This window comes from Pan troglodytes, chromosome X, assembly GCF_028858775.2.
Source record: "Pan troglodytes isolate AG18354 chromosome X, NHGRI_mPanTro3-v2.0_pri, whole genome shotgun sequence".
NCBI lineage: Eukaryota > Metazoa > Chordata > Mammalia > Primates > Hominidae > Pan > Pan troglodytes.
The window spans coordinates 116,163,061-116,187,264 of record NC_072421.2 but is presented as its reverse complement, the minus strand read 5'-3'; the positions used below and the strand labels follow the sequence as shown (position 1 = coordinate 116,187,264).

General features: G+C 36.7%; 1 protein-coding gene across 4 annotated transcripts in view; it reads right to left on the bottom strand.

Annotated features, from left to right (window-relative positions):
- Positions 1-371: 371 nt before the first annotated feature.
- Positions 372-24,204, bottom strand: part of DOCK11 (dedicator of cytokinesis 11) — a 191,259-nt gene continuing 167,426 nt past the window's right edge. For 2 of the 4 annotated variants that reach the window (XM_016943352.4, XM_016943353.4), the window contains 9 exons: positions 23,689-23,795; positions 15,338-15,460; positions 10,440-10,553; positions 9,752-9,898; positions 5,810-6,020; positions 5,254-5,444; positions 4,708-4,808; positions 3,285-3,423; positions 372-824 (listed from right to left, as the gene is read on the bottom strand). In XM_016943352.4, the coding sequence (XP_016798841.1) occupies positions 705-824; positions 3,285-3,423; positions 4,708-4,808; positions 5,254-5,444; positions 5,810-6,020; positions 9,752-9,898; positions 10,440-10,553; positions 15,338-15,460; positions 23,689-23,795 (1,253 nt within the window). In that variant the 3' untranslated portion in view covers positions 372-704. Of the gene's footprint in view, positions 825-974; positions 993-3,284; positions 3,424-4,707; positions 4,809-5,253; positions 5,445-5,809; positions 6,021-9,751; positions 9,899-10,439; positions 10,554-11,192; positions 11,374-15,337; positions 15,461-23,688; positions 23,796-24,204 lie in introns of those variants that run through there. The other 2 variants (XM_016943356.3, XM_016943357.4) reach the window with 2 other exon arrangements.

The following is a 24,204-nucleotide window of genomic DNA, read 5'->3' as shown; positions in this document are numbered from 1 at the left end:
AGACGGGGTTTCACCATGTTGGTCAGGCTGGTCTTGAACTCCTGACCTCATGATCCGCCTGCCTCAGCCTCCCAAAGTGTTGGGATTACAGGCGTGAGCCACCGTGTCCAGCCTAAGCTTCGTATATTTGTAAGTATATCTTTTCCTTTTGAAATTTTCTGTGAAATAATGCTTTTGGTTCCTTTAGCCCAGCCTTGACTACTAATTGGCAAGGATTCAAATGATCTCCCCAATTTTAAATATCCGTGTATTATGGAAATGTTATCAATTTTCTTCTCCTCCTACCAAGGATTAGTATGATAATGAATTGAGCTTCTTGTCAAGAAAAATGCTAAGTTCAAAGTATTATTTCTTTCACTTCTAATTACAAATAAGTTTTACCTTTTATTGTATTCCATTATACAATTTTACATAGTACCATTATTTTAAGCAATAATTAAGCAAATTGAACTACTGTTTTTGAGCTCTACTTTTCAGCATATAGATTTACCTAAAAAAGTACAAACCAAGCACAGTGGTGCAATTTTCCAGGCACTTTCAAGTTGCTTATTTACAAATATGTAAGCACCCTGTTGGAACACATGAAAATTTTGGTGTCGAGAAGAAACACTCCATGTATATCAAATCTTTAAATTTTAACATTTGCACAGCTCCAAATATTCCTGAGAAAGGTCAGTCTCATTGTCACGTACATCTGCATTTCCTCACACTTCAGCGTATCTTGGGGAACCATAACCTCGGTCACTTGATGTACCACTAATTGCACAAAATACATGTAATGTGTTGCTCATCCAGGGAGAATGCATTGTGTCTTCTTGTAATATCTAAAACAGAAGAAATCAGCATGGTTATCATGAAGCAAAATAGCCACTGCCAAAAAAAGAATGTGTATATGAAATTGCAGGCATATTTCAATTTATCACTGACAGTTATTTAAAAAGACAGAAAGCAGAGAGAGCAAAGAATAACATTACCGACTTAAGTCTTCAAAGCTGTATTACAAAGGCAGCATATCAAAAAAGCAGAAAAGATCTAGTTACTCATTAAGAAAAACAAAGACTGTAAAATGCAAAATTCAATAAAAAGCGAGAGGTAACACAATCTTTAAAATATTTTTTAACAGATGGTCATAACAAGAGCTCTAAATGGTAGGCTCTGATATGAGTTTATGAATGATCTAACACAGTGGTTCTCAGAATCATCTATGGGACTTTTGAAACATGCAGATACCTATGTTCCTTCCCTGGAGACTTGAAAATAATAGTAAATGAAGATAAAAGTCTTAAGTGCATATTTCTAAAGACACATTATAATTGTATAAGCTAATTGATACAGAAGATTTTTCTTGGAAAGGAAGAACTTCATAAATATAAAATTTAAAGATTGTATTCCAGTAAGTATATAAACATAGATATTCATATTAGTTTAAATATTTTTTAAATGATCCATTTTGTGTAATCTAAAGAAAAAGCAACAGAAATCTTGTGCTTAAAGTAGATTGAGGTAAAAAACGCTATATACATTATATCCACTCTCTTTACCATAAAGTCCTAACTTAGGTCTCAAGCTTTCAATACTTGGTTCTCAAGTTAGTTGTGAAACTTCAGTATTAAGCCCACAGATTGATCTATAGTGGCAGTATTGAGACATATCATTTGTGTTGCTAAAAATCATAAGGCTTAAATAAAATTTATAACAGAGAAATTTCCTCTTACAAAAATATTAACTCATGACACTAATCTGAAAGCATACTAGAATGTTAAGAGATGAATAACTGATTATCTACGCTGGTCAGATGTGACAGGCAAGGAGGGTACTTATTGCTAAGAAATTACAAAACATACCCAACAGATGCTACAATGACCACCCCCAACTCTATCTGAGAAATCTGTAATTTATAGCTTTATGATAATATAAATCCTTTTAAAAATCAAAAGCAGCCAGGCGTGGTGGCTCACGCCTGTAATCCCACCACTTTTGGAGGCCGAGGCGGGTGGATTACGAGGTCAGGAGATCGACACCATCCTGGCTAACATGGTGAAATCCCCATCTCTACTAAAAATACAAAAAAATTAGCCAGGCATGGTGGCACGTGCCTGTAGTCCCAGCTACTTGGGAGGCTGAGGCAGGAGAAATCACTTGAATCCGGGAGGCGGAGGTTGCAGTGAGCTGACATTGCGCCACTGCACTCCAGCCTGGGCGACAGAGTGAGACTCCGTCTCAAAAAAAAAAAAAGAAAAAGAAAAAAAAGCTTGAAGAAGTTTTTGAAAGGACTATATACTTTGGTATTCTGTAACAGATTACACTGAAAGGGGACAAGGAATATCCAGTCATGTCTTTTTGTCAAGTAATCATTTATGGAGCTCAAGAGAATATTTCAAATTTCAGTACACATTAACACTTGTCTTACTTCTCAGTATTAATATATGCCTCAAAGTGTATGACTACAAGGTGGCTCTCTTTTATGTGAAACTCAATTCACTACAAAGTCAACATTTGCCAAAAGTAAGGCACACCCAAATATGTTTCATAATGACAGGATGGCTTGCATAAATATAAGCCAATAGAAACTAAGAGTTTTCTTGGTTAGCTATCAATATACAATATTAAGAGTCTAAATTATTGGTCTCTATATCTAAGAGAAATAGCCATGTTTTATGGGAATAACTGATACAGACAAGTGGGAAATACGACAGTAGATTTGAAAAATCCATGCTTCAAAAGGAAAACAAAATTTTATAAAATGACCACTCAGAATATCTTGATTACAGTAATAACAGTACATTGAATAATTTGTTTTCAATTTGAATAATTTAGAGTTCAACACTAGGTCACGCAGCTGCATGCAAATGAAATAACTGTAATATAGTAGATACTCACTTAAAATAGCATGTGCAATTGTCATATCTTTTGTGAAGGAGGAATTTTTGCTGCTTTTTCTATGCATTATGAGGAATAGAAACTCATCAACTAGATAGTTTCTAAAAACAAACTATGTAATCTATTTGATAACGGTATACCTCAGTTCAACCTCTTGCCTCTGACACTGGAGCACAAAAAACAAAATGGTTTCTTACAGATAACTGCATCACTAACCACTTTAGATAATTGTTGCAAATTTGATTTGTATTGTATCACTTAAATGATTAAAGATAATATGAAAAAAGTTTAAAATATAGACTTAATAACTTTAAGGTTATGCATTTTGAACCATTATATTTTGCTAAGCAACAATTTTGGGACCCACAGATCATGTTTTCAGTTTTAGTCACCCTAATACTTGCCTGCTCATGGATAATGTCAGATAATTCTTTTACCATGTCTCTGAAATTTGACTTTAGCCCTTCATGGTACTCAACTTGATCTTCTTTAATTAGCCGCTCATTTAGTTCAAGTGCAATGCTGCATGCTTGTATAAATTTCCTGTGGATGAATATCAAAGATAAAGGTCTTATTATTTATTCTTAGGAAGTATCACTGACAATCCATTTGATAACTCAGTTTAGCCATGGCTTGCCTAGGAAGAAGATCAGAATCCTCTATTTTCTCACTGTGCATTTATTTCTTAATGTCTCTTCCTAAGTCTGAAATGCCTTCTTTCCTTTCCACCCTTGCCTTATGGTTTCATTTCTTATCTCCTTCAAGACTTGGCTGAAAACACATACCCTCTGGAAAGCCTACTTGCTCAATCATTTCCTTGGCATTCTATCAGCTAAAGTTGTGCTGACATTAATTTGCACCTATAAATAATGAGTCATTCATTCAAAAAGAATTTATTTTGAGCTTACTATGTGGCTAGTACAGTGCTGGGTGGTACAGGTATGAAGGATCTTCCCTGGGCTGCTAAGAAGGAGAACAGAAAGTTGATGACCTATCATAAAAGTCTTTTTCCATTATTTCATGTGTTTATGTTTAATGTCCACAATTAGAGTGTAGGTCTTAGGGGACAAAGTACTTCATTGTCCATTTGTTTTATATCCCTGTCATAGCAACAAATAGTCTTTTGCATGTACCAGGCATTAATACTGGTGAATGAATGACTACTGGTTACTCTGCACTCTGGAACAGCTGATAAAACACAGACAGGAAAAGTAAACAAAATAAGTCGGGGGCAAATGAGTGGATAGGTTATCATCTTTCTCCTTAGTCCATATTACTCAACTGTTTCTCTTCTTCTGAATGAAGACTTTTATATATTAAAGATATTTCTCTAATGTAGGAGCATTCATACATGCCTAAGCTTACAGAGCCGCTCACTGAAGACAAGATATTGCATGCCCTAGTTTGGCAGAGTCCAAGTAGAAGTAAGGACAGGGGACTGGAGTGAGCCTATGCAATCTTTCCTGCCCCACTTCTATTCCTACCCCAAATGGTCTGAAATGCTGTAACAGGAGGTCAATTGGGTGAAGAAGGAAAGCACATAAGGAACATAGGCTTGTGTTTGTGTCACTTAAAATATTCAAAGCAATATAGTAAACTGGCATATTTAATCTCTTGGGTCACTAGGGTATTGTTAATGTCCTGCAGGATGAAACTGATCACACATTTGCTCAAAGTGCCATTAGGAGGTCACTTAGATATTGTAAAAGACCACAGAGAATGTCCCTTTTTGGAGGGGTATTATTTGGTCAATACTTTGTTGTTTTTTAAAAGAAGAAAATAGAGAAAACGAACACGGGTCTAACCTGAAAACTATAAAACACTTACCTAAACATGTCTTTCAACTCACTCACTTTCTTAGGTGGATACTTGCTAGCTTGGCTGTCATTTAAGAAAGCTCTTGCATATGCTAATGGACCAGCATTGACCTATATTACAATAGAAGAAAAATGAGAGTGTTTCCAGAATGCAATAATCAAAAGAAGTTTTGGCATTTCTCTTTTTTATTAAAAATCCCAAAATATACAAGAAATCCATATCTGAGAAATATATGCTTATTACAAGTTTATTTCAAAAAACCATTAACTAAAGAAAATAATCTACAAAGATGATATTCTAGTAAGTTAGTGATTTCTGATATGTACATACAGGGCTTCGCTACAGTCATCGGACTTATGTTAAAGTCCTCTGACATAACACAAAACTTTTAAAAATTCAATGTAATATCTTCATTAAATGAACAAAAAATAATGCACAGGTTTTTGCACTCAGTAAGTGCCCAACACATAATTACAATTAATGCTTGCTCTGTGCCCTTATAAAACCAAAAGAAACATCAAGAAACATTCAATACATGTTGGATGACCAACGTACCTGCACAGAAACACAGCCCTGCAATTTAAGTTGGAGCTGAATCATGTCCACGTCAGTAGAGGAGCAAAGCTTTTGCAGCTCTGCAGTTTTATCTTTTATTTCATCAGTGGCAACATCAATTGGTTTTAAATTAATCTGCTGTTCACAGTTAATAGGAATCCTCTTCTTCACGTAAGGAAACGAGTTTGAAGCTATTAAAATGTTAAGATTGATTTACTGACTTTAGAAAATCATTTGTTCAAACAGCCAAATTAAAGAAAAAACTCTATTGTGCTTAACTCTCCCCATCCTTTATCTAGAAGATGACTTAGGGTCCCATATAGTACTTCAGGATTCAGAGAGAAACTCTCTTTATGAGACACCTCTGGGCAATCATGGATGACATATGGGAAAATGATGGTTTATCACATGGACGTGCTCGTGCAAACTTGTAACTGAACAGCAGAACAAATAATAATTAAAATTTCAGTTGTATGTTCCAGCTGGCCAGCTGCTACTCGTGTATGCTGAAAAAGACCAAGACAAATAAGAAGTTAACATGTAAAATTGTACTTACTTGTCAAGATTGTACGGCGTTTGCACTGTTCTTCTATACAGCCCTGTTTTTTGCCTGATAAAGTGTAAGGGGCCTCAAAAACAAATCTGCTGATATTATGATTTCTTTCAAACTCGGTCTTCCTTTCTGTGAGTTCTTTGTCATCAAAGTAAGGCTTCACATAAGTAACTTGTATATGAGCATATTTTGGATCAAGCTCTTTGGCATTTACCTATAAAATAAGAAAGTTTTTATTTATTTATTTTATTTTATTTTTTATTTTATTCAGTGGAAGGGAAAAGGAGATAAGGTAACCTACTAACTTCTTTGAGACCAAGTGAGGAACATTGCCATTATAATTGTGTTTCCAATAAAGGGCATCTTCATTCTTCTTTTTAAAAATCACTTACTTCTGATTATAAAGAAGTTACAGAAATCTATTTGGAGACTACAGAAACATACGAAGAAATTAAAAATTACTGTAATTGGCCAGGCACGGTGGCTCATGCCTGTAATCCCAGCATTTTAAGAGGCCGAGGCGGGTGGATCACTTGAGGTCAGGGGTTTGAGACCAGCCTGGCCAACATGGTGAAACCTTGTCTCTACTAAAAACACAAAAATTAGCCAGGCGGGGTGGCATGAGCCTGTAGTCCCAGCTACTCAGGAGGCTGAGGCAGGAGAATCACTTGAGCTTGGGAGGCGGAGGTTGCAGTGAGCCGAGATCGCGCCACTGCACTCCAGTCTGGGCGACAAAGTGAAACTCTGTCTCCAAAAAAAAAAAAATTACTGTAATCCTACTACCCAGCAATGATCATTATTCACATTTTTATATATTTCCTTCTCATCTTTCTTCTATGCATATGTATTCAGAAAATTGAGGTCAGACTAAACAGTTTTGATTGTGCATTATGTGAATTACACCTCAATAAAAACACAGGTATCATAGTTTATTTATTTATTTTTGAGATGGAGTCTCGCTCTGTTGCCCAGGCTCAAGTGCAGTGGTGTGATCCTGTCTCACTGCAGCCTCAGCCTCCTGGGCTCAAGTGATCCTCCCACTTCAGCTTCCCATGTAGCTGGGACCATAGACATGCACTACCATACCTGGCTAATTTTTAAATTTTTTTGTAGAAATCAGGTCTCCCTGTGTTGCTGAGGCTAGCTTGGAACTCCTGGGCACAAGTGATCCTCCTGCCTCAGCCTCCTAGTGTTGGGATTATAGGCATGAGCCACCATGTCTGGCCAACAGTTTATACTATAGTCACTGACATTACTTTTAATGGCTGTATGGATAAACATGACTTATTGGACCATTCTCTCATTAGTGGAGACAGGCTGTTTTCCAACTTTTTGCTATTGTAAATAATGTTCTGATGAACATCCTTGTATTTAAAACTGTGTGCATTTTTTTCTGATTTTTTCCTTAGGATAAATTCCTAGAAAAGAAATTGCTTAGTTAAAAGATTTACATGGGGCCAGTTGCAGTGGTTCGTGCCTGTAATCCGAGGGCTTGGGAGGCCAAGACAGGAGGATTGCTTGAGCGCAGGAGATTGAGACCAGCTTGGGCAACATAGCAAGACCCTGTCTCTAAGAAACATAAAAAAATTAGCTGGGGTATGGTGGTAACACACCTGTAGTCCCACCTATTCAGGAGGCTAAGACAGGAGGATTGCTTGAACCCAGGAGTTTGAGACCAGCCTGGGCAACATAGTGAGACCCCGTCTCCACACACACACACAAAAAAACCCCACAAGAAACAAAAATAAGCCAGGTGTGGTGGTGCACACCTGTAGTCCCAGCTACTCAAGAGGCTGAGGTGGGAGGATCGCTTGAGCACAGGAGGTCAAGGCTGCCATGAGCTGTGATCGTGCCACAGCACTCCAGCCTGGGCGACAGAGCCAGACCCTGTCTCGAAAAAAATTAAAAGCGGCCAGGCATGGTGGCTCAGGCCTATAATCCCAGCACTTTGGGAGGCTGAGGTGGGTGGATCACTTGAGGTTAGGAGTTCGAGACCATCCTGGCCAACATGGTGGAACCCCAGCTCTACTAAAAATACAAAAATTAGCCAGGTGTGGTGGTGAGCGACTGTAATCCCAGCTATTAGGGAGGCTGAGGTGGGAGAATTGCTTAAACCCAGGAGGCGGAGGTTGCAGTAAGCCAAGATGGCACCAATGCACTCCAGCCTGGGTGACAGAGCAAGACTCTGTCTCAAAAAAAATAAAATAAAATAAAAAGAAAAGAAAAAAATATACATCTTGATAGATTCATATGGACACTTACAAATCTCTCATGCTTTTTAATGTCTAGGTGGTTATATCCATTATATGGGTAATACCACCATTTCTTTAACCATATGGACATTTAGACTGCTTCCAGGTTTTTGCTATATAAATTTTGTGGCAGTGAACAACTTTAAACATATATATTTATATGTGTACATCTACAAGATAAAATGTTAAATGTGAAATTGTTGGGTCCAAGGACACATACATTTAAAATATTGGAAGATATTGCCAAACTCCTCTTCAAATTGCCTTTGCCCTTAAGCAGATTTTGTTCTTTGGCAAGGGAAAAGAATATTTTTAATTTTTATTTTCACAAATTGAGAAAACAATAAATATATTTTAAAAGCCAGAACTGCTTATTATGTCTGTTGCCTGTGGGGAACTACTAAAATATGATACATAACAAACATCAGGAGTCCAGCCACCTGTAGTGGTTTGTCGCTAGCATTCTTTGGCCCAGTTTTCAGAGGCAGAATAAGGTAGAAAACTGCATGTTGCACAGAAAGTCTGACTTTTCATTACCTTTCCATTTATACAGTAATCAATATTGTGGGAACAAGTCTTACACTATCTGGCTGCAAGGGGAGAAAATCTTCTGTTGTCTCAATTCAACGAAACAACACAAAATAGTGAAACTGATAAGGAAAGAAGTAGAGAGTGTTTGCCATATATTACGTTGAAACTACCACCAAATCTATTTTTAAATGTCTTAGGCATACGTTTAAGATAAAGTCATCTCCAAGAGATATATGTAAGTATACAAAGTGAAGAGATTATTTTCGTGGTAGACAATGAAGTGTCTTTACAATAGCCATGGGCTTTTTCACTCTGGTAATGCTTCCTGCTAGCTTTTAAGTGTTCTGCATAGCACTGCGCATATCATAGTCACTCAGTAAATATCACTGTGGATACAAATCTTGAACTTTATATGTCCTTCCTACCCTTAAAAATCAGCTCTAAGTCTGGGCACACCCAAGGCAACTAAGGACAGTCAGGCATTCCTACAGTGCTTCCCCCAAATCCTGTCTATAGGGAACTATGCATTTCCTAGGAAAGGGCCTCTCTTGCTATAATATAAGCCTCCTCACTATGCCTTGGCAGGGCCTAGTGGGATGGATAACCTTTAGAGCAAGGCTCAAGGATCTCTCCTAAACCTATTTCATTGCAAATGTTAACTACAGTCACTATTACTGAACTAAGGATATCTTAGAATAAAATGTGTGCCCCAAGGTGATTTTAATCATGATGTAACGGAGAATCATGATGTACAATAGCATTTACAATAATATCTAACCTTTAGTGAGCATGCTAGCTTGCTATTATTAGTGAATGCTTTTTATGTACCAGGAAAGTGATTATACTTTCCATATATTAACTCATTTAATCCATACAACAACCTCATGAGGAAAATACTACTATTATTATCTCCATTTTATTACTAAGAACGATGAAGCACAGAGAGTTAAGTACCTTCCCCATGGTCACACAGCTAGTGAGTGGCAGAGAGTAGAGATCTGAAGCTTGGTATCTCTGACTCCAAAGCCCCTGTTCTTTCTTTTATTATCTGGAAAGCTCTGTTTTCATGCTTCTCTACCAGTTAAAAAAGGAAAAAGTCAGGAGCAATGTACAATGCCTGGAACTAACAAATAATGATTTCAACATGTAGGGTATGTGTTACCTTGTCTGAGTCCTGAATTATTTTGACATTCTCTGTACCAAACTTTTCACCATAAAGTTTAACAAGTCTCAAGGAAATTTCTGAGAGGCCAGTGAGCTTTGGTTCTTTATAGATGTACTCCTTTCCATCTTCTTCTTCAAAAAAAGACTATTATAAAGTTAAACAAATAATAACTTATAAATAATATGAGCAAACACAACATTTAAAGAAAATCTACTAAATAACTAGTAATAATATATTTGAAATACATTTTGAATAATATTACTAAAAGTCCCATGCTTGTATTTACCCTTTTAATTTCAAATACATGAGAATTTTTAAATTCCTGGTAATTTTCAAATTTATAATCACATAAACATATGGCCTGAGGAAGATTTCCAAACTAGGTTTTTTCCTTCCCTGTACACTTACCTGTTTTTTATTTAAAAGTTTTAACTACTATATATTTAATATGTACTTTAAAAAGCTTAACAGAAAATGAAACTGACAGAAATCAAAACCTTTTCTGTTGTATTCTGACCTGAAGGGTTTAGATATGAGAACCAAAGTGAACTTTATACATACAAAAGAGGCTCCCTGCTGTTGTAATAGGCACTCTATCTGGATAGAATCCTAGCTGCTATAGTAAACTAGTAATTCAAAGGTGAATGTTTAAAAAGGAAAACTTTATGAATTCAAGTACACTTACTTGGCCATAAAAGGCAACTCTGAAGAAAGTGCCTAAAAGTCTCTTTTTTGTATGCATAACTTCCAGAATTTTTGTGTAAGCTCCATGAAGAGTTCTATAAACTTGAGTAAGTTTCTGAAAAATAAAAATATACAAATCAGCTTTGTTTTTTGTTTAATTACTAAATGTCTTCAAGATGAATGTACAAAAATAAAAAGCACCAGTATATTCTTTTCAAAATGGTCTTGGTGGGGCCATTCATACTCATCTCCCTTTGTAACAATCAGACAAAGTCCTCAACAACTTTAGGTCTAAGGGTAGAACTTAAAATGGTAAAATAACACTGTATTTCTTTTTAAAAGAAATTTCTTCTAAAAAAAAAAGGGGGTGATACATGTGCAGAATATGCAGGTTTGTTACATAGATAGATGTGTGTCATGGTGGTTTGCTGCACCTATTGGCCCATCCTCTAAGTTCCCTCCCCTCACCCCCCACCCCACAACAAGCCCTGTGTGAGTTGTTCCCCCCTCTGTGTCCATGGGTTCTCATTGTTCAACTCCCACTTGAGTGAGAACACGCGGTATGTGGTTTTCTGTTCCTCAATGACAATGTATTTCTTAATATCATGCTTCATTTCATTCACATCTCAATGGAAATTTTAAATTTTGAAATACTGTATTATCAACTACTATTTTCTACAGGATCGGAATTTTTTAACTGAAAGGGCAGCCAAATGCTTTGCTTGAGCCCTCAGGTAGAGAGCTATGAGAATAAACAATCCATGTATTTAAAAAGGAAAATAAAATGCAAATATAAAAATAAGCAATGGTGTAAGCTGCAGTGAGGACTGCTTTTATGCAAGTTCACAGATATTTCCAAAGGATATGTTTTTCCGCACTTCCAGAAAAAGAGAGCACGTTGTGCAAAGAACATTATCAAAAATGTGAAAGACGACCTACAGAATGGAAGAAAATATATGCAAATCACAGATCTGATAAGGGTTTAGTACCCAGAATATTTAAGGACTTCTTACCACTCAACAACAAAATATATGCAAACCAATTTTAAAAATGGGCAAATGACCTGAATAGACATTGCTCCAAAGATGTACAAGCAGCCAAGAAGGACACGAAAAGACACTCAATCTCACTGTCATTAAGGAAATGCAAACCAAGACAATGAGGTGCCACTTCACATGCACTAGGATGGATTTTATAAAACAAAATAAAACAAACAGAAAATAAAAAATGTTGGTAAGGATATGAAGTAATAGGAATCCTAGAACACTGATGATCGAAATGTAAAACGGTACAGCCACTGTGGAAAACAGCTTCGTGGGTCCTCAAAAAGTTAAACATAGAATTACCAAATGATCCAGCAATTCTACTCCCTAGTATATATTCAAGAGAATTGAAAATATATATCCACACAGAAACTTGCACATGAATGTTTACAACAGCACTATTCATAATAGACAAAAGGTGAAACAACCCAAATGTCCATCAATGGATGAATGGATAAACAATCTGCAGTATATCCATACAATGGAATCTTACTCAGCCATAAAAAAGAATGAAGTTCTGATATATGCTACAACTGATACATGAACCTCTAAATATTATGCTAACAGGCCAGGTGCGGTGGCTCACGCCTGTAATCCCAGCACTTTGGAAGGCTGAGACAGGTGGATCACTTGAGGTCAGGAGTTTGAGACCAGCCTGGACAACATGGTGAAACCCCATCTCTATTAAAAATACAAAAATTAGCCGGGAGTGGTGGTGTGCACCGCCCAGCTACTTGGGAGGCTGAAGTGTGAGGATTGCTTGAACCCAGGAGGCGGAGGTTGCGGTGAGCTGAGATCATGCCACTGTACTCCAACCTGGATGACAGAGTGAGACTCTGTCTCAATTAAAAAAAAATTATGCTAACTGAAAGAAGCCAGACATAAAAGGTCACATATAATATCACAGGCTGAGTATCCCTTATCTGAAATGCTTTGGACCAGAAGTGTTTGAGATTTTGAAATATTTGCATTGGACTTACCAATTGAACATGTCTAATCTGAAAATCTGATATCCAAAATGTTCCAATGAGCATTTCCACTGAGCACCATGACCATGCTCAAACAGTTTCAGATTTGGGAGCATTTATGATTTCGAATTTTCAGATTAGAGAGGCTCAATCTGTATTCCTCTTATATGACATATCCAGAATAAGCAAATCCAGAAAGCAGGTTAGTGGTTATTGGAAAATGGGAGTGGGGTGGGGAGTAATTACTTAATGGGTATGGAGTGTTTTTCTGGGGAGATGAAAAAGTTTTAAAACTAGAAAGAGGTGGTGGGTGCATACTGAGAATGATAGGATAACAGGATTTCTATACTTTAAAATGGTTAATTGTATGTTATATAAATTTCACCTCAACAAAAAAGGAAAAACACACAAGCTTCTTTCTCTAAAATTCCTCCCATATTATCTTTTATAATTGAGCTCAATTGGAGGGAAATCTTCCTTACTTTGGCTGCTATCTCTGATAGTTTTCAGCCCATTCCATAGAGATACACTGAAAGAGTATGCATCAGTGTTCTACTTTTTGGTTTTGTTTTGAGATTGGATCTTGTTCTGTAGCCAAGGCTGGAGTGCAGTGTCTCAATCATAGCTCACTGAAGCCTCAATCTCCTGGACTTAAGCAATCCTCCTACCTCAGTCTCCCAAGTGGCCGGAATCACAGGCGTGTATATCATGCTCCAGCTACATCAGTCTTAAACACAATTACTTCATCTATACAGAGTGCTAGGGGATTTATACAGACCCTTACACCCCTCCAAGGAAATAGGAGTAGTTCCCCTGTAGAAAACATCATTTCCTTTAATGTGTAAAGAAGATATATTTTTCTTTCTTCCCTGTTGGTTGGCTAAGTAGCAAAAGGCTCCCTGGGTTTCTAACAGCCAGAACTTCCTTCATCCTAAGAGTCAAAAAATGGGGACTTTATTTTGAAATTACTACAAAGGTTCTTCAGATGTAATGCTTTGATAGGAGGGGTAATGGCAAATCTGGTTTTGTCTCATAGGCTATTCTTTGCCATCTGTATGACCTATACTTCAGCTTATTAATATATTCACTTGAATTCTACTATGAGTTTTCAGGCATGCCCCATATACACCAAAAGTATGGCAGAGAGAGGAAGACCTAGAATCTGGGAAGAAAAAGTGAGTTTGATCAGAGCTAGTTTGGAGGCGAGATGAAAACACTACTCAGATTATATTAAATCTATGTGTGTTCACTCTCAGAAACTACGTCAACAAGGAAAGGCCTAACTGCTTTATTTAAGAATACATTGCCAGGCCAGGCACGGTGGCTCAGGCCTGTAATCCCAGCACTTTGGGAGGCCAAGGCGGGCGGATCACAAGGTCAGGAGATCAAGACCATCTTGGCTAACACGGTGAAACCCTGCCTCTACTAAAAATACAAAAAAATATTAGTCAGGCGCCTGTAATCCCAGCTACTCAGGAGGCTGAAGCAGGAGAATGGCGTGAACCCGGGAGGTGGAGCTTGCAGTGAGCCGAGATAGCACCACTGCAGTCCGGCCTGGGCCAAAGAGCAAGACTCCGTCTCAAAATAAATAAATAAATAAAATAAAAAACAAAAAAAAGAATAAATTGCCTTGCTTTTTTAAAATGGCTTGAATCCTAAATCATCCCTTCCCAGCATAGTAGCAACAGAAATTATGATATGGACTAAGAGACTTGAATATTTTAAAAATCCTGTTTAGTGCTGGTGGTAATTGCTGTGCATTATACTACTATTCTTTATTAACTAAACTTTATCAATAGTTTATCTGGCAAATCAAAATTTTAAAATTCTCATAATAGGGCTATTACTAGTGTATTATTACCTACCCCACTGTCATTTGCCAGCACCTTTAGTCTCTCCGCTAAATTATAAAGAATAGAATCATGTCTATGCCTCTTCCCTGGGTAACATGGAAATTTGACAGCTTTTTGAAGTGAAGGTTTAGTGAAAACAACACTGATTATTTTATGCTCTGAGAGGAAGAGGGGAGGTTGCTAGATAAAAATATTTTCAGGCCGGTCACAGTGGCTCACGCCTATAATCCCAACACTTTGAGAAGCTAAGGCGGGAGGATCACTTGAGGTCAAGAGTTCGAGACAAGCCTGGTCAACATGGTGAAACCCCGTCTCTACTAATAATACAAAGATAGCGGGGCGTGGTGGTGCATGCCTGTAATCCCAGCTACTTGGAAGGCTGAGGCAGGAGAATTGCTTGAACTCGGGAGACAGAGGTTGCAGTGAGCCAAGATTGCGCCACTGCACTCCAGTCTGGGCAACAGAGCGAGACTCCATCTCAAAAAAAAAATTTTTTTTCAGAACCACTGGTCTAATTTAAATCTCAATTTCTATTTTGGATCTTTTACCCTTAATTTCATTTGGAAAATATAAATGAATATAAGGTAGGATGTTTTAAGTTTTACTTTATTTTCATAAGCAGGACCAGAGGAAGTTTTATGTTGTCATTAATTGACACATAATAACTGTACATATTTATGGGGTACAATTTATGGGGGAAATGTTGTTTCCATACATGCCAACATTGTGTAATGATCAAAACAGGGTAATTAGTAAATGTATCATCTCAAATATTTATCATTCCTTTGTGGTGAAAACATTAAAAAATCTCAGGATTTAATAGCATTTTTAGGGATTGTCACTTTGAAATTGGACAAATGTGTCAAAATGATAGACTATCTATACTCTATGATAAAATGCAAAAGTCATAATGTAATGAACCTTATATTCTTCCGAGGACACAAGTCGAATAATAGTAACAGAACTATATTACTGTTTTCCCTAAAACCAAAATAAAATACATAAGTCAACGATAAAAATGTTCAAATTGCCTACCTCAAACTCACGACGTTTCTCATAAATTGGAATGATCAACTTGGAAATCTCAGAAATTATTTCATAACGTTCTGCCTTCCATAAGCCATCCACACATTGTTCTAGCAACTCCAGCAAGACCTCCTGCATTAAGAGAAAAATCCAATTAGGAATTAAAAATAGTTTTAGAGTTTTGGACAAATAAATTTTGAAGCATTTCAAGTCGGTAGAAAACAAACAGATGGTACTAAATTCAATGAGATGCACAAAAGGAACATACTTGTGTGACGATATTTTCTAAATCAAATATTTAAAATATTTAAAGTTAAAAACATTCTTAAAAATATAAAATTGATGTTAACAATAGTAAACTATGATTATTTTGTTTATTCACATAATGAAGATGTTAACTATAGTTGTAAACGTTAACACATCGAGAAAGAATGTTTTTAAAAAGGGAATATATTGTTTGTTCCAAATTGAGGATGTCTGAATGTCTAACATCTATTATTTTTTATATTAAAACAATATTTACCCATATTAGTCTTAAGAAAATTTGACAACTTTTTCAAGCTATTGTGTTGGTGGTTTAGGTGTTTATTATAATGATTCGATTTTTTTTAAATTTTTTTAGTTTTTATTTTTGTGGGTTGGTATTAAAATGACTCAGTTTTGATAAAGAACACTTCCCGACTGATGGTTCTAAAATTACCGAGAATGATAGGATAACAGCTCAAAATAGAGATCACCAGCGCTGCCAGAGTAACAGTTGCTATAAAACTCTTTTGTGAACCTTCATCTCATGTTCTCAACGATGAAAACATGAAGCCAATTACTGATGCTACCCGTAAGTCATAACAGCTTGTTTCTATCTTAAAGAGATGCACTTCAAACCTGTAGAACTGATTCCTAAAACAGCTCTTCCTGTATGTCCTTTAGAAAATTGAATTCATCTTCTAGCTCTTATACCTGTGTTTCCTATCTCACCAGTGGCAATATCCTATAGACCCTTAGGTAGCAAACTAAACACAGTTTTGACTTTATCGTCTGTTATGGGTTGAATTGTGTCCCCTAAAAAGATAAGTTGAAGTTGTAACCCCAAGTACCTCAGAATGTGACCTTATTTGAAAATAGAGTCATTGCAGATATGATCGTTTATGATGAAGCAATACTGGAGTAGGGTGGGCCCCAATCCAATATGACTGGTATCTTTATATGAAGACAGAGACACACAGGGAAAACACCATGAGACTACAGAGGCAGAGACTGGAGTGATGCAGCCACAAGTCAGGGGAAGTCAAGGAACAACTCTTACCACCAGAAGACAAAGGCTTCTACCCAGAGTCTTAGAGGGAGCATGGCCCTGAAAACAACTTGACTGCATATTTCTAGACTCTAGAACTGTGAGACAATAAATTTCTCTTGTTCTAAGCCACCCAATTAGTGGTACTTTGATATTGCCGTCTTAGTGCTACAGCCTGACTGTTTCTGTGTACTCAGAATGCCTATGTTAAAATCCTAACCCCCAAGGGGATGGTATTAGGAGGTGGAGACTTTGGGAGATGACTAAGTCATGAGGGCTCTGCCCTCATGAATGGGATTAGTACCCTAATAAAAAGAGAGTTAGCTCACCCCCTTCCATCACGTAAGGGCACAGTGAGAAGATACCATCTATGAACTAGGAAGTCGATCCTCACCAGACACCAAGTCGGCTAACACCTTTATCTTCACCTACTCAGCTTCCAGTATAGTGAAAAATACATTTCTGTTGTTTATAACCTACCCAGTCTCTGGTATTTTGTTATAGAAGCCCAAATAGGCTCAGATATCTACGCAACTATTACACCCTCTTTCTTTACTCATTCTCTAATGAGTTCATCACCAAGTCCTGCCAGTTTTATTTCCTAAATATTTCTCAAATCTGACCCTTTCTCTCCATTTCTCTCATGGCTAAGGTGCAAAATTTCACTATTTTTTTTTCTTAATTTATCTTCCTGCCTCCAGTCTTAGCCCTTTCAAATACATCTTCCACACATCTGCCATAGGGTTCTGATTAAAATGCAAACCTGAGCGTGCCACTCTCCCTTTCTTAAAATCTGGCAATGGCTCCGCATCACTCACAGAACAACGGACGCGCTCCTTCATGTGGCACATAAAGCTTGCAATGATGTGGCTGATACTTCCATAATCTCATCATTCATCATACCAAACTTTGTACTTTATGTTATAACAACAGCGAACTACTAGCAGTTTCCCTGAAGCACAATGGTGTGTCTTAGCTTTATGTCTCTGTTCAGGCTGTGCCCTTCCTCCCTTTAATCCCTTCTACTTGGTTAATCTCTTTAAAACACTTTAGGTATCACCTTTTCCAGGATCCTTCTCCTTATCAATATAGGGTAGGCAAGACACTACACATCTTTTTTTCTATTTCACTACTTTTTTGGCAAAGATTTATCACTATATTTGTACATTATTTACGTATTATCTACATATCTGACTTTTCCAATAGGCTGTGATTCTTTGAGAGTAGGGACAATATTTTACTTACATTGGCTTTTCCAGTAATTATTTTAGTGTCACTGGATAGTATATGTGAAATAAATGTTGCTACTTGAATAAAACATCTGTATATTAACATCTGCTAGCCAAATTAAAATTTCCAGCAATTTTGGGACAAACATTGGGGGAATTAAAAATAAGGTGCACACTTAGTATGAATTATCCCAGGAATGTAAAGTTAGGTTACAATTAGAAAAAAAAAACAATGTAATATACAACCTCATAAACTGAATAAAAGAGAAAAATTATATCTCTTTCAATAGATGCAAGAAAAAAGCATTTACAACACTCAACACCCATTCACGATATTTAAAAAGAACTCAAGAAACAAAGAATAGAAGAGATCTTCCTCAATCTGATAAAGGGCATTTACTAAAAACCTAAAGGCTAGACATGTTTCTCCTAAGATTGAGAACAAGTTAGAATGTCTGCTCTCACCACTTCTATCCAACATTATGCTGAAGGTTCTAGCCAGTACAATAAGGCAAGAGAAAGAGAAAAGGCATACAGGATTAGAAAAAGTAAAATTGTTCCGTGCATATGGCATAATTGTATATGTAGAAAATCATAAAAGACATACAAACTATGAAAACTAATAAGCAGATTTAGTAAGGTTGCAGGACGTAAGATCAACATACAAAATCAACTACATTTCTATATACTAGCAACAACATAATAAAAAATAAAAATATAAAAGCAAACAATATTATTTACAATAGCATCAAAACATCACATATCTACCAGTAAATCTAACCCAAGACTTCTACCCTAACAACTACAAAATATTATTGGCAGTTAAAGATAACCCAGATAAATGTCCATTGATTGAGAAATTCAATATTGTTAAACTCTCCATTCTCAGGCTCTTTTGAGGAAGTAGAAAAGATGATTCTAAAGATTATATGGAAATTCAAAGGATGTAGAATAGCCAAAACAACTTTGAAAAAGAATAAAGCTGGAGGGCTAACACTACTTGATTTCAAGACTTAAGTTATAGTAATCAAGTGTGATATTGGCATCAAGATGGGCAAATAGATCAGTGGAAGAGAACCGAGAATCCAGAAATAGCCCACACAAATATGAAAAACCGAACTTTTGACCAAGGTGCCAAAGTAAATTCAACATGACAAAAGGAAAGTCTTGTTTTTCCCCAAATGGTACGTCTTAAAAAAAAAAAAAAACTGTCTTAAAAAAAGAGCTTTGACCTCTATTTCATTCCACAAATGAACTTTAAATATATTATAGACCTAAACAAAACTCGGAAACAAGTTTCTAGGAGAAAACACAGGACAACACTATCAGGATCTTGAGGTAGGCACAGATTTTTGGGACCAGATACAAAAAGAACAAATTATTATAAAATAATAAACTGGATTTCATCAATTACAACCAAAACCAAAATTTTCTGCTCAACCACAGACTCAATTAAGAAAGTGAATGGTCAAGTCAGAAGCTGGTAAAGAAATATACAGCACATACATCTTGACAAAGGATTTATATCCAGGAAAGAACTCCCACAAAACAACAATAAAAAGTAAGCAATGTGATTTCTAAAATGGATAAAAGACAAACATTTCACAAAAGAAAATACAAAAGAGGCCAAGGAACACCTGAAAAAGTGGTAGACATCATCGGTTATTAGGGAAATACAAATAAAAGCCACAATGAGATGTTGATTCACACCTAATATTAATAGAATGGCTAAAATTTAAAAAGATCAGCAATATCAGATGCTAGGGAGGATGTGGGGCAACTAGAACTCTCATCTACTACTGGCAAACAGTATAAAACGGTCCAACCACTTTGAGAAACTCTTCGGAAATTTCTTAAAAGTTAAACATATATCTTCCCTAGGATTCAGCAATGCCACTCCTAGGTATTTACCCAAGAGAAAAAAAGCATATGTCAACAATAAGTCATAGATAGGAATGTTTAAAGTAGACTTATTCATAACAGCCTGAAACTGGAAACAATTCAAAATCCATCAACTGAATGGATTTAAAATTTGTATATAAAGACAAAGAACAAACTTTTGATATACCCAACAATATGGATGAATCTCAAAAACATTAGGTTAAACAAGAGAAGCCAGATTAAAAAAAGGTACATATTGAATGATTGATTGCATTTTTATGCCATAAAAACTAATTCATGGTGATAGAAATCAGATGGTGGAGTTGGGGAGCCTGACTGGAAATGGGCACAAGGGAACCTTTCCCGAAGGAATGGGCATGTTCTATTTTTTGTTTCTGATGGTAGGTTACATGGGTGTATACAACTGTCAAAATTCATCAAATTGTTTAAGATTTTATTACATATTAATTATATCATTTTTATTTTTATTTTTGAGACACAGTCTCGTTCTGTTGCCCAGGCTGCAGTGCAGTGGCACGATCTTGGCTCACTGCAACCTCTGCCCCTGGGGTTCAAGAGATTCTTGTGCCTCAGTCTCCTGAATAGCTGGGATTACAGGCCTGTTCCACCACACTCGGCTAATTTTTATATTTTTAGTGGAGACGGGGTTTCACCATGGGGACAGGCTGGTCTTGAACTCCTGGCCTCAAGTGATCTGCCTGCCTTGGCCTCCCAAACTGCTGGAATTACAGGCGTGAGCCACCACGCCCAGCCCAATTATATATTAATTATATGTTTAAAATCTATTGCAGGGGCACACGTCATCAGGACCTCCTGAGGTGGTGTCATGCAGAAAAAAAAACTGTTGCAAATCAAGTCAGAAATACATTTTTGGAAACAAGTTACATTGCGTTATTACCGGTTTAACTCACATATTTAAATACAAGCACTAAATGGACAACAGTTTGTATTTTTCATTTCAATGTAACTTCTAAATCAGTGTCAGTTTTTTTAATTGGCTAGGGTTTAAGGAAGAAGCCTTATTATGCAAACTGAAAAATAAAGTGGCACTTGGTAAAACATGATTCTACCTGTATATATCAAATAGAAGTATGTATAAATTACTTGTAGAACCCAAAAGATTTCCAACAAATGTGTTTATACAGAAAACTAATTACAGTTTTTGATTATTAAGAAAAGTTATTGCTCTCCTTAAGAGTATAAAAAAGGGTCAAGCTCAAAGCCATTTCTATGAATACACTGAAGCTGCTGTTTAGAAGGCAAGGATATAAGTTCAGTTGTACTGAACCAGTTAAGCCCCATGAAATCCTCTGAATCTTCCTGCTGTCAGCCTGTAAAACCTGCAGGTCTCTGGGAAATCATCTAACTAATATCCAGAAACATGAATTAACTTGTCCAAGGCTATACAGTCAAAAATTAAGCTGGAATAAAAATTCAAGTATCTTGCATCTCTGTTATGATCAATCAATTCAACAAACATATTTTAAGTATCTATCCTTGTAGGTTCTGAGGGTAAAAGGACACCAACTTGCTTTTAAGAAATCTCACTGCCAAGTAGGTCAATGATAAAACCTGACATTATTCTCACACTTCATGACTTTTTCAGTTTTCGCATGTATTGTGAAGTGACCACGATAGTATTATTGTCCTTATTTTACTGATAGGGAGACAGACTATGTAGAAATAGTAGGTAAAGCTTCTAGGTGTATCATTAATTTAACTAAATAAGCCAGAGCTAAGTTGAGATTTGTGTATTTTAAAAAATCAATTCATAAAGTGTTTATGAAGTGTGTCACTGTAATTTTCATCTCATTGTTTAATACAATTTTTTTAAGAAATGTAATTTTATGGGACTGTAACTTCAATCTCTTTTCTGTGTTTCTTTCTTGTTTTCTACGTTCACACTCTTTGTGAACTTTTCCCCCATGGTTCAGTCCTTGATTCTCTGGTCTTCACTTGCCGTTATTATGTCTAACATTCAGTCTGCTTTGGTCCTCATAAGGATATGACTTCCAGATGTGTATTTCTAACCCTAATCTCTCTCCTTAGATTCAGTTTCATATTTCTTTTTTTTTTTTTCTTTTTTGAGACACAGTCTCACTTTGTCACCCAGGCTGGAGTACAGTAGCACAATCTTGGGTCACTGCAACCTCCACCTCCCAAATTCAAGTGGTTCTCCTGCCTCAGCCTCCTGAGCAGCTGGGATTATAGGCAGGTGCCACCACGCCTGGCTAATTTTTGTATTTTTAGTAGAGCCATGTTGGCCAGGCTGGTCTCGAACTCCTGACCTCAGGTGATCCACCTGCCTCAGCCTCCCAAAGTACTGGGATTACAGTCGTGAGACACTGCGCCCAGCCTCAGTTCCACATTTCTAATGGCTTGATGGTTATTTCCATTTTGATAAGCTTTCACATCAAAATCAACTCACCTATAAAATGATATTCATCACTTTTCCTGCAAAACCATCCATCTATCATTTTTCCTTAACCTCCAAACCTGAAATCTTAGAGCTACCTTTGACCCTTCCCCTCCCACAGCCAGCAAATCAGCATCTTTTCCTCACACTATTTCCTGAATCTTTCACTACCCTGGTTTAAGCCTTAACTACTCGTATCTGGATAATTAGGGCAGCCTTCTCTCTAGCCCCTGCCTCTAGCTCCTATCCCTGTATCTTCAATACATCTCCCACATCATCGCCAAATTAGCCTTCCCTCTTCCTTGCTTTCATGTAGTCATCATCCTGCTCAAAAATCTTTGAGGCTAGGTGCGGTGGCTCATGCCTGTAATCCCAGCCCTTTGGGAGGTCAAGGCAGGTGGATCATGAGGTCAAGAGATCGAGACCATCCTGGCCAACATGGTGAAACCCTGTCTCTACTAAAAATACAAAAATTAGCTGGGCATAGTGGCGCACGCCTGTAGTCCCTGGTACTCGGTAGGCTGAGGCAGGAGAATCACTTGAACCCGGGAGGCAGAGGTTGCAGTGAACCAAGATTGCGCCACTGCACTCCAGCCTGGCGACATAGCGAGACTCCATTAAAAAAAAAAAAAAAAAAAAAGACTTTGATACCAATTTAATATTCTACTGAATAAAGCCCAAACATTGAAAGTTTCTCAAAATCTGGCCTCAACTAATACTCTTCTCTATGGGAACCTACTGCTATAGCCAAAAGAATCCACTTCCACTCACTGTGCCTCAAACATGTCTTACACTTTCCTACCTCTTAGTCGTGGTCCCTGCCCTTCTCCTGTCTCTTAGAATGCCTTCAGGGTGTCCTCATTCTTCCAATCCCTCTCTGATCATACTTCCTTTATTTTACCTGAGCTCTAAGGCATCTTTCACCTTTGACTTTGCATGGCACATATTGTCTGCATTATTCAAATATTATTCAAAAGTCTTTTTTCCATTTCATGTACATGTATTATCTCTTCAGGTGGACCTTGGAGGTCAGGGACTAATCATATTTAATTATTTAAAGCTCCTAGGTCACCAAGTCCAAGGCCTTGCTGTTAAGTCAATGTTCAATAAATCTTTGGTGGTTGACTGACAGCCAAAGCTGTTTTCTATCCATGTGGCGTTTAGAGCAGAAATTTTCCATTTAAAAATACTTTTGTACATAGTCTGTCTTAGTTGAAGTAAAGAGCAATGTTAACTCTATTTTTTATGGAAAAATTTCCAACATGTGTTGACTCTTATCTAGTTATTGGAATGGTGACTTGAGGACGGCAAATGCTGTATTTCTAAAACTAGACAATGGGACCAGTTCAAGAGACAGGGCCCTCTAAACAGGAACATCTTTGCCCTGGACAGTTTTAATACTTAAAGTTCATTATCCCTTAGTTACCTTCAAAATTAGGTTAGCTGTAATAATTGTTTAATATATATGAATTTTAAGAAGTGAAATTTGTATAACTGGCAATGCAGGCCCTGGAATCCTTACTTCACTATAATGGACATCCATCATCCCAGCATCTTCTTTCATTGCTCCTTCTTCATCTATATTGGGAGTAATTTTCTTGAACGCTGAACATCCATTAGGAAATAATTCTGTGTGAATAAAAAAAAACAGTGGAGTGAATTTATGAGAAAGCATTTAGTAAATAACAGTGAGCCTTACAGAGATGGGCTATTTAAAATAAACACATATTTTTGTAAGAATCAAAGTCTTAAGTACAATTTTCACTTACAAAAAATTTAAAAATTTGTTTCCATTTGCTACATATTTTATTAGTTTCTCCCCCTACAAAGTGAGCTTAAGTTAGTTATGAATAACTTTTATTCTTTGACTATGTATCATCTTCAATGGCTAGGATAGATGTTTACCTAGTGCAATCTAAACATTTTTATTTAAACTTTGATCCTGTATACATTTGTGTTCTATCATCTAAACAAGAGGGCAGGCACTTTTCAGGTAACCACTAAGTGATCTTTGGTAACCATGTCTAGTGCCTAATTT